Source organism: Lolium perenne, chromosome 6, assembly GCF_019359855.2.
Source record: "Lolium perenne isolate Kyuss_39 chromosome 6, Kyuss_2.0, whole genome shotgun sequence".
NCBI classification, from domain to species: domain Eukaryota; kingdom Viridiplantae; phylum Streptophyta; class Magnoliopsida; order Poales; family Poaceae; genus Lolium; species Lolium perenne.
In genome coordinates this window covers 73,099,305-73,114,112 of record NC_067249.2, presented here as the reverse complement: position 1 = coordinate 73,114,112, position 14,808 = coordinate 73,099,305, and the positions used below count along the sequence as shown (strand labels likewise).

The 14,808-nt window shown below is 46.8% G+C and overlaps 1 protein-coding gene across 8 annotated transcripts; it reads left to right on the top strand.

Moving 5' to 3' along the window:
• The first annotated feature begins 761 nt into the window (after window positions 1-761).
• LOC127307678 (3-ketoacyl-CoA synthase 11) lies at window positions 762-9,594 on the top strand. 8 transcript variants are annotated; one of them, XR_007855723.2, is made up of 6 exons: window positions 762-1,063; window positions 5,615-8,330; window positions 8,449-8,573; window positions 8,659-8,796; window positions 8,900-8,999; window positions 9,096-9,594. XR_007855723.2 is itself a non-coding variant. In XM_051338430.2 (2 exons), exon 2 carries the CDS (start codon window positions 1,245-1,247, stop codon window positions 2,838-2,840), a length of 1,596 nt encoding a protein of 531 aa, XP_051194390.1. In that variant the 5' UTR covers window positions 905-1,063; window positions 1,237-1,244; the 3' UTR covers window positions 2,841-3,040. The 8 variants fall into 8 exon arrangements, 1 of the variants encoding a protein (XP_051194390.1); XR_011746941.1 differs by lacking the exon at window positions 762-1,063 and adding an exon at window positions 5,065-5,487; XR_007855754.2 differs by lacking the exon at window positions 762-1,063 and having other exon boundaries at window positions 5,496-5,731; window positions 7,347-8,330.
• Window positions 9,595-14,808: the final 5,214 nt, after the last annotated feature.

The following is a 14,808-nucleotide window of genomic DNA, read 5'->3' as shown; positions in this document are numbered from 1 at the left end:
ATGTACTGGCTGAACATTGTACATGTAAGAGCATCTCCACTTGTCTCCCCGAGAAGCCCCCCACGAGCCGTTTTTCACATCCGGACGGCGAAATTCGGCCCAGTCGCGCCCCCGATTTCTCGATTTCCTCCGGATTTGGGCCTAAATTCATCCGGCGATCCACGCCATCCCCGCCCCCCCGGGGAGCGCTCGGGGATTCCGGATGGAGCAAAACCAACCGCCCACGCCCACGTGTCTCCTCTTTCGTCCGGACTCCCCGGGCCATCCTCTTTTTTCCCCAAGAAACGCCGCTTGGGGAGCACACGACTGGAAATATACTGCCCCCCATGCCAAAAATTGATTCAATCCGGACGAAATTTTCGCCGGATTTAGGCGTGGGGAGCGCCAACGAGTGGGGATGCTCTAACACCCATGTGGCGAGCTGTCCCTGAAGCTTACTTGCGAGGATGACCACTCCCTGTGGCTTACGATTTTTTTTCATAGTTAATCAACAAAATATTCGGGTATGTCGTTACGTCGCGTTCAAACGCTGGCCGGCCGCCTCGCCGGAAAACTCCAATGGCTCGCTCCCACCACGTTCTCTCCGTCGCGCCCAGCTCGAGCGCAGCGAATCACACACAGCTGTCGCTGACACCGCACGCACAGCCCACCCACCAACCACAGCGCATGTGCGGGCCCACGTGCACGCGGGACAGAACGGCGGGTACGGGTACATAAAACTGTACACGAATAAATCGGCGTGGATGGGTGCCCGGTCGCCGGCCCCGATCCGGCCGTCCGCCGCAAGCCGCCGGCTCCATCACGAGCGTCGATCCATTCAATGCACATTCCCGGCAGGTGGGCCCCGAGCTGTTACCCCTCGTGCCCCTCTATTAATTGCCAGCCTCGGTTCCTTCCTCTCTCCTCTCCTCCCGTGTGGCTCGCGACGGCAAGGTCTGTTCAGGGGAGAGAGAGGACTCAGTGCGTGTGGTGGCGCGAGAAGTCGGCGGCGGCGGCGGCGGAGTAGGATCCCCGGCGTCGTCCCCGAGGCTGATCTCTCCCGAGCGCTCCGGCCATTTGACTGGTACGCTCTGTTTCCTTCCTATCCTGAATTTTGAATTATTGCCGAGAAGAACTCTGAGACGCATCTCGATTCGTTTCGCCATCTAGATTTAGTAGGCGTTCCTCAGCTCCTAGATCTCGCATTTCGAAACGAAAACTCCGCCGTCATTCTGGTCTGACACCTCAAATCTACAGAGAAACCCATGTCGACGGAATCCAGCGCGGCGCCGCCGCCGCCGCCGGCGGCGGCGGCGGCCGGTGGCGACGCCGGACGACGCGCGGAGTCGCCGTCGCCGCCGCGGCGGCTGCCGGACTTCCTGCAGTCGGTGCGGCTCAAGTACGTGAAGCTGGGGTACCACTACCTCATCACGCACGGGATGTACCTGCTGCTCACCCCGCTCATCGTGCTCACGGCCGTGCACCTCTCCACGCTCTCCCCGGCCGACGTCGCCGACCTCTGGACGCACCTCCGCTTCAACCTGCTCTCCGTCGTCGCCTGCTCCACGCTCCTCGTCTTCCTCTCCACCGTCTACGTCCTCACCCGCCCGCGCCCCGTCTACCTCGTCGACTTCGCCTGCTACAAGCCGGGGCCCGAGCGCCGCTGCTCGCGCGAGACCTTCATGCGCTGCTCCACGCTCACGGGCAACTTCACGCAGCCCAACCTCGACTTCCAGCGCAAGATCCTCGAGCGCTCGGGCCTCGGCGAGGACACCTACATCCCGCCGGCCCTCGTCACCATACCGCCCAACCCCTCCATGGACCTCGCGCGCCAGGAGGCGCAGGTCTGCATGTTCGGCGCCATCGACAACATGCTCGCCAAGACCGGGGTCAAGCCCAAGGACATTGGGATCCTCGTTGTCAACTGCAGCCTCTTCAACCCCACGCCCTCGCTCTCCGCCATGGTCGTCAACCACTACAAGCTCAGGGGGAACATTATCAGCTACAACCTCGGAGGAATGGGGTGCAGCGCGGGGCTCCTCTCCGTTGATCTCGCCAAGGATTTGCTGCAGGTGCATCCCAACTCATACGCCATGGTGGTCAGCACCGAGAACATTACCCTCAACTGGTATTTCGGGAACAACAAGTCCATGCTCGTCTCCAATTGCCTCTTCCGGATGGGCTGCGCTGCCATCCTGCTGTCCAACAAGCGGTCCGACAGGAGGAGGTCCAAGTACGAGCTGGTGCACACCGTCAGAACCCACAAGGGTGCCGATGACAAGTGCTTCAGCTGCGTCACCCAGGAGGAGGACGACAGCGGCAAGGTCGGCGTGGCGCTGTCCAAGGACCTCATGGCGGTGGCCGGGGACGCGCTCAAGACGAACATCACCACGCTTGGCCCGCTCGTGCTCCCGGTCTCCGAGCAGCTGCTGTTCATGGCAACCTTGATTGCCAAGAAGCTGTTCAAGATGAAGATCAAGCCATACATTCCCGACTTCAAGCTGGCATTCGAGCACTTCTGCATCCACGCCGGCGGACGGGCCGTGCTCGACGAGATAGAGAAGAACATGGACCTCACCGACTGGCACATGGAGCCGTCACGGATGACTCTCTTCCGGTTCGGCAACACCTCCAGCAGCTCGCTCTGGTACGAGCTCTCCTACAGCGAGGCCAAGGGGAGGATCAGGAGGAATGACAGGATCTGGCAGATTGCCTTCGGCTCAGGGTTCAAGTGCAACAGCGCTGTCTGGAAGGCGCTGCGGTCGGTGAACCCAGCCAAGGAGATGAACAACCCCTGGATGGACGAGATCGACACATTCCCGGTGGAAGTTCCCAAGGTCTCGAGGGTTGTGGTCGACTGAAGAACTTTTTGCTGCTCGGCGGTCATCTTTGCTCTGCCCCAAGTCTTTTACTTAGCATTTGGGTGATTACTTCACCGTTTGCATTTGTTTGGGTGATCTGTTGTTGGAGGATTAATTTTAGATGATTCCATTTAGCAGGTGGTACAGAGGGATGTGGTGGTGTTCTGTTTAATTTATGCCATTCATTGATCAGTTTTTAACATCTGGCGTTCCATGTGGATCTAGAATCTTGGCCCCAAAAGGAGGAACTGATCTGTTACGACAACGTGCTAGCCATCATCATGTGCTCACCTGTCGTCTGTGCTGAGTTTTGTCATCGCTGTGAATTCCCGACATAGTTCAGATTTCTTCTGCTATATAGTTGATAGTATATGTGAATATTTTTTCATCTGGTATATGCTCGGTACATATTTGTGAATAAGTTTGTATCTTGACTGGACCGAATAAATATTTTGAGAACAAGAGAGCTGGCAACGACATTTGGAGGGAAGAACTATTCCACTGTCTGACTTTTATTTCGCAAGATCCAATGTCTGGCTAAGTTATGAAGAGAACTTACATATACGGAAGGTGTGCGCAAACTAACTTCAGAAAACAGCTTGCATTGCAAAAAGGCAAAGTCCGCAAAATCAACAATGGTTTTCTAACGAATGGTATATTAGCGAGAAGGTCTTCGTGACTTGGTTAAACATATACATATTGCTGGTTCAATATGATATCTATCTAATGTGATATATGGAATATATGACAAAGGTGGAGTCTTGGATTATTTCGATCGATCGGTCATATATGCCCGAGTCAGACATAAAATAGCTTCGATTTGCATTATCCGTAGAACACCTTATATGTATCAAAATCGATATCAAAATCAAAAAGATGAAAGATGTACAATCCAATTTCTCGATTCAATAGAAGCCCAAAGAGGTGCATATGGTACTATCTAAGAATAGGATAGATATGTCAAAAGCAGGTCTGATTACACCTATTCCTAATGCTAAATAGAATGTAAGAACCTATTAGGGAAACATTGTTTAGATTTTGTGGGTATTTCTGAGACGGGTAGACAGACTACTAGAGAAGTCTTTTAAACCACATTTCGGGTGGGGTCGACTTCTACTGGGTTTTCTCGTCCGCCTCATGGTCGCTCTAGGGCCATTTTACTTGGCATGAGAAAAGATATCATATAGATATTGGCTAGTTCGGAAGGTGAATTCCATATCAAACTCCATATCCGAAACAAAAGCTGATAACTTCATATGGAATCTTATCGATGTGTATGGTGCCGCCAAGGATAAGTTTAAGCATGTGTTCTTTTGTGAGTTGGTTAATCCGTCAAAAAATAACCCTCAGGCCTCATCCTATTATCATGGGAGGAGGGGGGGGGGGGGGGGATTTTAATCTGCTCAGGGTTCCTTACGAGAAAAGGAGAGGTCGATAACCATTGATCTTCTCTACTACTTAAAAAGACTAAAATGGTTCCTTATTCTGCCATCCCAATACGTTTCGTCGTTCCTTCCTCGTCGCACTACAACCCCCTTCGTCGTCGCACTTCGTCGCGCGTTGTCGCAGCCGAATGGGCCAAGCCCAGTAAATCCATCGCACACACTACATCGACTACGTCACGAACCAGGGAACCAACGCCACCGCTTCCTAGGGTTAGGCTCTGCCATCGTCGCCGCCCATCCGCCGTCGCCGCCGACCATCTCTACTCTGCCGCCGCCACCGACCATCTCTGCAGCTGCCACCGCCACCAACCGTACCTTTATTTTTCCTCTCCCTCGCGTTCTTCATTCAGTTCATCCTCCGCCGCCGCCGGATCCGGCCGTCACCACCTCCACCACGCGGATCCGCCCTTTACCGCACACATCTGGCCATCACCGCCTCCCCCTCCATGTCCATGTCCCCCACCGCACGTCTTAGGGACATGGAGGCCCATCGCCCTTCCTAATCGCGTGCAAAAGAAGCAGCCAGGTCGCCCCTCACACCTCGTCTTCCAGTTCCTCCTCACACCAATCCATGCCGTCGCCAGAGGAGCGACCGGTGGCCGGCAGAAGAAGCACATCTTGCCGTGGCCAGTGGACCGGATGGTGGCCGGCGGGAGTTGCTCGTTCTGCCGCATGCTGCACAATAGCTGGGAGGGCGTCTGGGCGAGATCCACTCATCCTGCTCCTCTCTGATGCACTTTGATGGACTGACTCGTCTCCGATTCTTCACACAGGTTTTCTCTCTCTCTCTCAAGATTCCATCTTGCTGCATAAGCTCGGGAAATAGGATTGCAACAGTGGTTTGCCTGGTAGCAGATTGGAGCAAATACGTAGGTGAAGTTCTATGAAATATTAGGCCCTAATATAATTGTGCAAGGTTGTCATTTCTCCCTATTCTTTTAGTTCAGGTGTGTTACGGAAGAAGAAAATGAAATTCTTCAAATTAGGCCCTGATATGTATCACCAATAGCCTGAATTTTGTGGTTCGGGTTTCTCATGAGATTGCATCACCAACAGTCTGATTTTCGTTAGCCATGAACTTTTACCTCATGAAGGCTGAACTATATAGGTACTTTTTTTGTTTGATGCTTGAGGGCTAGGGTTCTTGACTAAGGAGGAAAAAAACAGGCATAGGGTTCTTGAAACTGCAACATGTATATCAGGCAAGGAAAAAATTTATCTATTTGATCATTTTTCAGATTTATGTGATGCATTCTATTTATAGAAGAAAATTATTCTTATATAAGGAACCACAATCAATGCAATATGCCTTGATGTTTTAATTTATAGGTATGGTCGGGAGATGCCTCAAGGGTGCAGAATCGATGTCGTCGTGCTCGCGCCGTGGAGCGTGGCCGGGTCGTCCTCCTTTCTCCGTCCGCGTCGTCGTCCTCGTGTCAATACCAGGTCTCCCTCTCTCTCTTAGTTCATTGTCGATGTCCTTCTTCCTGCAGCTCACTCACAACAAGAAAACAATGTTTGATCCAGCTAGAGCAGGGTCGCAACCATTGACGGAGCAGTGAGGCGGAGTTGCTGCTGCTGAAAAATGGTCCTTAGTTATGTTGTTCCAACAAATTTTTAGTTGTACACAGCTCAGCTAAAGAATGTAGACTCCCAGTCCGAATGAAGTGCTAAATTGCATTGGTAAAACTAGTTGATTCATCCCAGTTATAGTTGACACAACATGTAAAAAATACAAAAAAGACTGAAGGCCACTTGGTGTGTATAATATAACTTGTACATAGCTATTTATACTCTGTTGATATGCTGAAGTTCTTATATGCTCCTTTCTTCCGAGTTGTTAGCTTTGTTATTTTAGTTGTGTATGGCATTTTTTTAGTTCATGAAGCATCAGGTTTCTTATTTACAAAGGAATTATGCTCTGTTGTGAAGAAAATTTTGCTATCAGATTCTGACAGGGAAGCATGTTGTTGTGAATTTCTTCTCCGTTAGCTTCATGAATAATGTGTCCTTCCGTCGGCCCTTGATGACAACAAGCATGGACTCACTTGCAGCTGCCACATATACTGTTGCATATGACGGCAGGCTGCAGATCAGGGTTATGTGAGCTAAGCTCACAGCCTTCTCTGTTAAGTTCTTTTGCAATGGTCCCAGTATTATTGATCTAAAAAATCTCCAGATTTAATCGAGGTATATCTCAGATGAAAAAATCGAGTATATATGTTTATTGCAAGTTTTACTTAGATTATGAAACCATGAATGTCTTATGTTCTTCTAAGGATCAGTTTTGGAATATTTCAGGCCATACCAGGTGATAGCCTTTCTTTTCATATGCATATATTCTTACCTGTTTTTCGCGCAAGTGTTTCGGCAACTAAAGAAAATTTTAATAGATGATCTAACTATTGCTGGATACGTTTTTTTGGGAAATTCCCGTTATTTATTGGCAAGAACCACAATTGTTTGTTAAGCTAAGAAGTAGAACCTTAGCCATTTATATATAAGCTATTTTTGTAGTGAGTTTTATTTCAGAAGAGGCGATTTTTGTACTCGTTTATAAGATAATACTTTCAACTACCTCTTGGTACTATAAATTGCTATCAAAATCTTTACTGGTCTACTTCTCATAAATCCCAAGATTAAGCTTACTTCTGTAATTTACTTTTTTCCAGCCATGCGTTTCAGTTGATTAAGCTAGCATTTCTACACTTGGTCACTTCTGGTGAATTGGATATCTTGAGTTCTCAAGTATGTAATTATGATGAACAAGCCATTATCATATATTCATATTGACACTAAAGTACAACATTGGTTTCCCCTGGAAAAAAAGGTTCATCATTGGTTTAACTGCAAAGAGATCAAGGTATTGTGTAAGCAGGATATATGGTGGTAAAGATTGTGGTCATCAGCCCTTGATATGGTCACTCTACTCTTATGCCATTATCCAACCATATTTAATACTTCTTATCCTCGATGCTTGTCTTGTGGTTCATCACCAAGTTTTCAATTTTAGTTATGTATCAAATAGGTACTCTGAACTAACAATGATATATTTGAGCAGGGGAACAGAGATGCTCTAGAATGTGTCCGAGTTCGAGAAGCTGCCAAAGATGGTGTACGACTACTACGCCTCTGGCGCAGAGTATCAGTGGACACTCATGGAGAACTGAGAGGCTTTCTCCAGAATCCTATTAGCTACGTATACTCCAACCCTCGAAAGTAGCAGGTTTTAGTCTTTCAATTCCATTATTCTCTGTTTTATTTAGCATCAGGAAAACAAATGCAGTACATAAGTTTCAGGGTTGAAGTTTTGCAAGGTTGACATTCGTTTTGGGGTGTAGAAACAAGGTGTTGTTTAAATTTTAGTTTTTAAAAGAATTTTTGGATAAAGCCAGATGATTTCTTCTGAAACTTTTACACTCCAATGTTATAACTAGATGGAAGTCCTGATAGGCTGGGCATAAGTTAAAACGCACCTTGGAGCGTCTCTCTCCCCGTCCACAGTACGAGAGAGGAGACTTTTGGAACCTCGAGCTCGCACCACCTCCTCGCCGTCGATCCAGTCGATTTCTCGCCCTCCGGCGGCCGCTCCGGCGGTGGGAGGATGGGGAATCGCCGGATCTGTGTATAGGTGTTATGTAGGTGTGAGTTTGGTGTCAGCCGGCGGCGCGGAGGAGGAGATGGCGTCGCCGGCGGTGCTTTTGCAGGTGGAGGACTTCCTCTTCGGCGGCGGCGTTCGGTGCAGCTCCGCGGCTGATCTTCCGCCGCGTCCATGCTGGCTGCTCTGCGGTGCGGCCGTGTGTGGCTTCCCCTTCGCCGGATGCTGCGGGATGGCGGATCTGGCGTCGACGGTTGTGCAGGAGGTTGGGGAGGTTCGGTTCGACGACGACGGCGTCCGCTGGTGTAGGTCCTCTGTGGCCGGCGCTCGGCGACTTCCCGTCCGCTCGGGGGAGCTCTCGATCCAAGGCGTCAAGGAGAGCAGGAGCGGCGGCGCGCCACCGACGGCGCCATGGACGACGACGTGGTCGGGTTGCAGTGAGGCTTGGTCTGTATTTTTTGTTTCTGCTAGGGTCCTCTCTGTAATTTGCTGAATTTCCTTTCAGCCCTTGTACTCGCAAAAAAAAAAAGGCTGGGCATAAGTTGATTGGTTTGCTTTTGATTAGTAGGACTGCGACACATTGGACGCTAGGCCTCTGATGGCCGCAGTTTCTCGCCAACTTCGTGGGCTACTTCTAGCATTGACGAGGTTGACTCTGTGGGATTGGATATATGTTTCTTCCAACTTTATGTATGTGGCTTGGCAAATTTATAATGTGAGATCAATTGTTTCTTGTTCTTAACCTGCCCATAACGTGGAACATGGTATTCAGCAGGTTTACAAGGACAATAATATAGTGCGGCAACTTGTGAAAAAGGTTGAAGTGGCTGGGTTTAAGGAGATCACGCTCACTATCGACACTTTGAGGCTTGGTCAGAGGAAAGCTGATATCAAGAATAGGTCCAACATATGTGTACCTTATCATTCTTAATTTTGTTTAGACTTCGTTATCACACTTAATTTATCACAAAAATGTTTTATAGATCGCATTTCACCAGGATTTCTATAATGCGCAGCGTTTATTGTGAATTTATGATATGTTATGTCCGGTTCGCCTTGCCTCCACATCAGGTTTTGAATAATTTTGAGGGCCTGGATCTTGGCATTATGGACAAGGTTAAATACCTGCAAAATCAGCCAACCATATATCAAGTAAATAGCCAAGTCGAATGTAATTTTCCAGATGTCTTATCATGTCTATGTGATTGTCAGATCTATGACTTTGGGCTCGCTTCTTACATTGATGGCCGAGTGCGTAAGAAAAAAGAGAGGCAGGAGGAAGGCAAGAAGAGGATTAGGAGGCTTTGTGGCTAACTGATGTACTGTGCCAAGGCCAGTGCGTTGGCACACGATGGGTTGTCTAGACGTTCTGGAGTATTCAAATTGGGACAAAATATACTCTCCTCCATCCATACATGCACCGGAGAGCAGTAAGTACACATATCGAATGGTGCATAAATTCTGGAGATGTATGTAGTCCTTAACACTGTAGTACTAAGAATTAATCATCTTATTTGACATGATTGTCGGTGTAGTAGGAAGTCAGCTTTAGAGGTCAATGCCTTTGCGAGTACTCAACTGGCGCCATGCTATTTTGTAATTGAGTATGGGCATATTTGGAGTAGTCATGTACTGCTATTTTGTAATTGAGTATGGACATATTTGGAGCATGTCCTTGTAAAATATGACTATGAACAACATGTGTTGTCCAGTTAGTATGACAATTTAAACTAAAATAAAAATATTTAGATATGATTTATTAGTGATTCGTATTGCCATTTTCACATTTTCAGGAGACACATTTTAATTGGAAATGTTGAATGAGAGACTCATCTTATGCGTACATCTTATGTGGCTTAGTTTTCATGCTAAAATTTTCATAACCATTTACATACAACTTTTTATCTTTAATTTATTTCTTAAATCTTATGTAGAGTTGTGTCGCAAGCCTTTTTTTAAGACTTAAGAGTGGTTAGGAGAAAGGATAAAATATCAAATTGTAATGTTGGGTTGAATACTACAAATCCCGTGGCAACCATTGTCGATGTCCTTCCTCCTGCAGCTCACTCACAACAGGAATACAATTTATTGATGCCTACTATTCATGTATCAAGCTTTAAGATTTGGAGGTTCTCATTTTGATGAGCTTCATTAGCTACGGTTTACACGAGAAGCTGAACTATGATAATTAGTCAGCCATGCATCTTCGATGATGTACATCAAATGTTTACTATGTATAACTTTTATAGTTTGAGAATTGAGATAATCAGGTAAACTTATCATCCATTGTAATATCTAAAAATACAATTGTATAAAGTCCAGGAGATATTTATTTTTCTGAAGACTCCAATTTTCCATATTTTCTTTCGTTTGAGATATTGCGTTATTTGAAGCATTGTCATTAGAATGTTTAACTGGCATCCGGATATTTTAGCAATGATTCCTTTTTCTAATTCAATTGCATATTATGTTACCAGTTATGTGATATTAAATTTTTATAAAAGTAGGTATGCACATGCGACTAGACGAGCAGCCATGCGAAGAACTTTGTTTTGGACAGCAAACATTCCCAAGATAACGTCAACGTGAGATGATATGAGCTCAACGTGAGATCATATGAACTGAAAAGATCAGGGAAACCAGAGGGTGGTCTACCAGGTTGCTAGCTTGCCTTGCTGGTGGCGACTCTTGTACATTAGTTCGAATATCTTCACGTGCATCACTTCTGTATATTGTGACAACTAAAAATACTTTGAATCCCGTGGCAACGCACGGGCATTTGTACTAGTTCTTATTCAATGTTGACAATTTGAATTTAAGAGTGGTTGCAATGGTCGGCAGACAGTTAACTTTGGCGAATTGTCTGCTGGAGCCAACCGTCGGGGGATGACTCCGGGTACACCGAAATGGTGATTAAATGGATCCAGAATATAGTATGTAAGTCAATATACATGAAAGAAGTGTTACGAAAGGGGAAAAACCCAAAATGGCCGACATAGGGCTAAGTCGGCACGATCAAGCTCAAACTCGGCTAAACCTCAGGCCAGAAAACCGGTGGCCTGTTTTCGACCTAAGCCCACAGCCAGGATAGACCTATGGCTATGTACAGTGGCGGACGCAGGAAAATATTGGAGGGTGGGCACACCTTAAAAAATTGCCCTCTAAAAGTTTACGAAATGAATAATATATATAACCAATCTACTCATTTTAGAAAGCACTCTTTCGACATTCGTTCATCGCCACCGGCAAGAACAATATCAGTTTGAGAAGAACGACATTGTTTTTTCTTTCAACAAGCAAATTAGAGAGCTCACCAAGATGATAGACACAATTGAACCTATGTGTTTTCTCATATGATCAACAAAGATTTTGAGTTGGAGTTTAAGTCTTATCAAATCCGGTCTTGATATATCATTTGGGTTGGAATCGGCAAGTTTTATTACCTTTTGTGTAGCATAAGAAACAAATGAATTCGATTGATTCAAAACCAACATGCAAATAAGAAACTGCATTTTAACCTCATCAAACTGGTTGTCGATTTTTACCCTTTATTTTTGTGGTTGGAAAAAGTAACTCAATTTGGCTACACTTCTTCATTTCTACGCATCATTAACATTTTTTTTGGGAAGGCATCATAAACATATATAGTGACATGTATTTCTCTACGTTTCTGCAAGTGACAAACTACCAATTAAATCAATGTAACTGTCATTTAACAGCAAAATAGAGAACATGGGCAATTTGCTGAAAGTGGCAGCATACCTCACGTATCTGGCCAGATTTTGAGGCGAGCCAACCACCCACGGAGTGGGGGGCGGGAGCAAATCTGCAGAGGAGACAGCCGCGGCCGGCGGGAGGATCTGGGAAGGCGGACAAGGCGGCCAGTGCCGCGGCGGCTGAGCCCGAGCAGTCGTGGCGTCGAGCACGGAGAGAATACCTGCTTCAGCTTGAGAGGCCGAGTGGGTGAAGAGGGGGTCCCGGAGCAGCGGAGGCCGGAGACAGGGAGGGGCAACGGAAGGGGAGGCGGAGAGACGGCCGGCGCCCGGCAGGGAGTCGTCGTCTCATCGATGGCCTCGCCTTGGCGCTGTGAGTCGCATACGAAGTGGAACAACCAAACATGCCAACCTGGGCTTTTTTTCAGCACTGAAGATTACCGGTATCAAAAGAATTTCCCAAAACTCTGGGTGGGCCACAGCCCTGATACGTCTCCGATGTATCGATAATTTCTTATGTTCCATGCCACATTATTGATGATATCTACATGTTTTATGCATACTTTATGTCATTATTATGCATTTTCCGGAACTAACCTATTGACGAGATGCCGAAGGGCCAGTTGCTGTTTTCTGCTGTTTTTGGTTTCAGAAATCCTAGTAAGGAAATATTCTCGGAATTGGACGAAATCAACGCCCAGGGTCCTATTTTGCCCGGAAGCATCCAGAACACCCGAGAGTCGCCTTAGGGGGGCCACAGGCCCACCAGACCATAGGCCGGCGCGGCCTGGGGGTGGCCCGCGCCCCCCTATGGTGTCGTCGCCTCGTTGACCCTCTGACGCCGCCTCTTCGCCTATAAGAAGCCCCTCGACCTAAAACCTCGATACGAAAAAGTGATGGCGTGTAACTCACACGTTCGTTGGGAACCCCAAGAGGAAGGTATGATGCGCACAGCAGCAAGTTTTCCCTTAGAAAGAAACCAAGGTTTATCGAACCAGGAGGAGCCAAGAAGCACGTTGAAGGTTGATGGCGGCGGGATGTAGTGCGGCGCAACACCAGGGATTCCGGCGCCAACGTGGAACCTGCACAACACAACCAAAGTACTTTGCCCCAACGAAACAGTGAGGTTGTCAATCTCACCGGCTTGTTGTAACAAAGGATTAACCGTATTGTGTGGAAGATGATTGTTTGCAGAAAATAGTAGAACAGTATTGCAGTAGATTGTATTTCAGTATAGAGAATTGGACCGGGGTCCACAGTTCACTAGAGGTGTCTCTCCCATAAGATAAACAGCATGTTCGGTGAACAAATTACAGTTGGGCAATTGACAAATAAAGAGGGCATGACCATGCACATACATATTATGATGAGTATAGTGAGATTTAATTGGGCATTACGACAAAGTACATAGACCGCCATCCAGCATGCATCTATGCCTAAAAAGTCCACCTTCAGGTTATCATCCGAACCCCCTCCAGTATTAAGTTGCTAACAACAGACAATTGCATTAAGTATTGCGCGTAATGTAATCAGTAACTACATCCTTGAACATAGCACCAATGTTTTATCCCTAGTGGCAACAGCACACCCACAACCTTAGAACTTTCTGTCACTGTCCCAGATATCAATGGAGGCATGAACCCACTATCGAGCATAAATACTCCCTCTTGGAGTTACAAGCATCTACTTGGCCAGAGCATCTACTAGTAACGGAGAGCATGCAAGATCATAAACAACACATAGACATAACTTTGATAATCAACATAACAAGTATTCTCTATTCATCGGATCCCAACAAACGCAACATATAGAATTACAGATAGATGATCTTGATCATGTTAGGCAGCTCACAAGATCCGACAATGAAGCACAATGGGGAGAAGACAACCATCTAGTTACTGCTATGGATCCATAGTCCAGGGGTAGACTACTCACACATCACTCCGGAGGCGACCATGGCGGCGTAGAGTCCTCCGGGAGATGAATCCCCTCTCCGGCAGGGTGCCGGAGGCGATCTCCTGGATCCCCCGAGATGGGATCGGCGGCGGCGTCTCTGGAAGGTTTTCCGTATCATGGCTCTCGGTACTGGGGGTTTCGCGACGGAGGCTTTAAGTAGGCGGAAGGGCAGGTCAGGAGGCGGCACGAGGGGCCCACACCACAGGGCCGCGCGGCCAAGGGGGGGCCGCGCCGCCCTAGGGTGTGGCCACCTCGTGGTCCCACTTCGTCTCCTCTTCGGTCTTCTGGAAGCTTCGTGGCAAAATAGGACCCTGGGCGTTGATTTCGTCCAATTTCGAGAATATTTCGTTACTAGGATTTCTGAAACCAAAAACAGCAGAAAACAACAACTGGCACTTCGACATCTTGTTAATAGGTTAGTTCCAGAAAATGCACGAATATGACATAAAGTGTGCATAAAACATGTAGATAACATCAATAATGTGGCATGGAACATAAGAAATTATCGATACGTCGGAGACGTATCAGCATCCCCAAGCTTAGTTCTGCTCGTCCCGAGCAGGAAAAACGATAACACAGATAATTTCTGGAGTGACATGCCATCATAACCTTGATCATACTATTTGTAAAGCATATGTAGTGAATGCAGCGATCAAAACAATGTATATGACATGAGTAAACAAGTGAATCATAAAGCAAAGACTTTTCATGAATAGCACTTCAAGACAAGCATTAATAAGTCTTGCATAAGAGTTAACTCATAAAGCAATAATTCAAAGTAAAAGCAGTGAAGCAACAGAAAGGAAGATTAAGTTTCAGCGGTTGCTTTCAACTTATAACATGTATATCTCATGGATATTGTCAACATAGAGTAATATAATAAGTGCAATAAGCAAGTATGTAGGAATCAATGCACAGTTCACACAAGTGTTTGCTTCTTGAGGTGGAGAGAAATAGGTGAACTGACTCAACATTGAAAGTAAAAGAATTGTCCTCCATAGAGGAAAAACATCGATTGCTATATTTGTGCTAGAGCTTTGATTTTGAAAACATGAAACAATTTTGTCAACGGTAGTAATAAAGCATATGTATCATGTAAATTATATCTTACAAGTTGCAAGCCTCATGCATAGTATACTAATAGTGCCCGCACCTTGTCCTAATTAGCTTGGACTACCGGATCATCACAATGCACATGTTTTAACCAAGTGTCACAAAGGGGTACCTCTATGCCGCCTGTACAAAGGTCTAAGGAG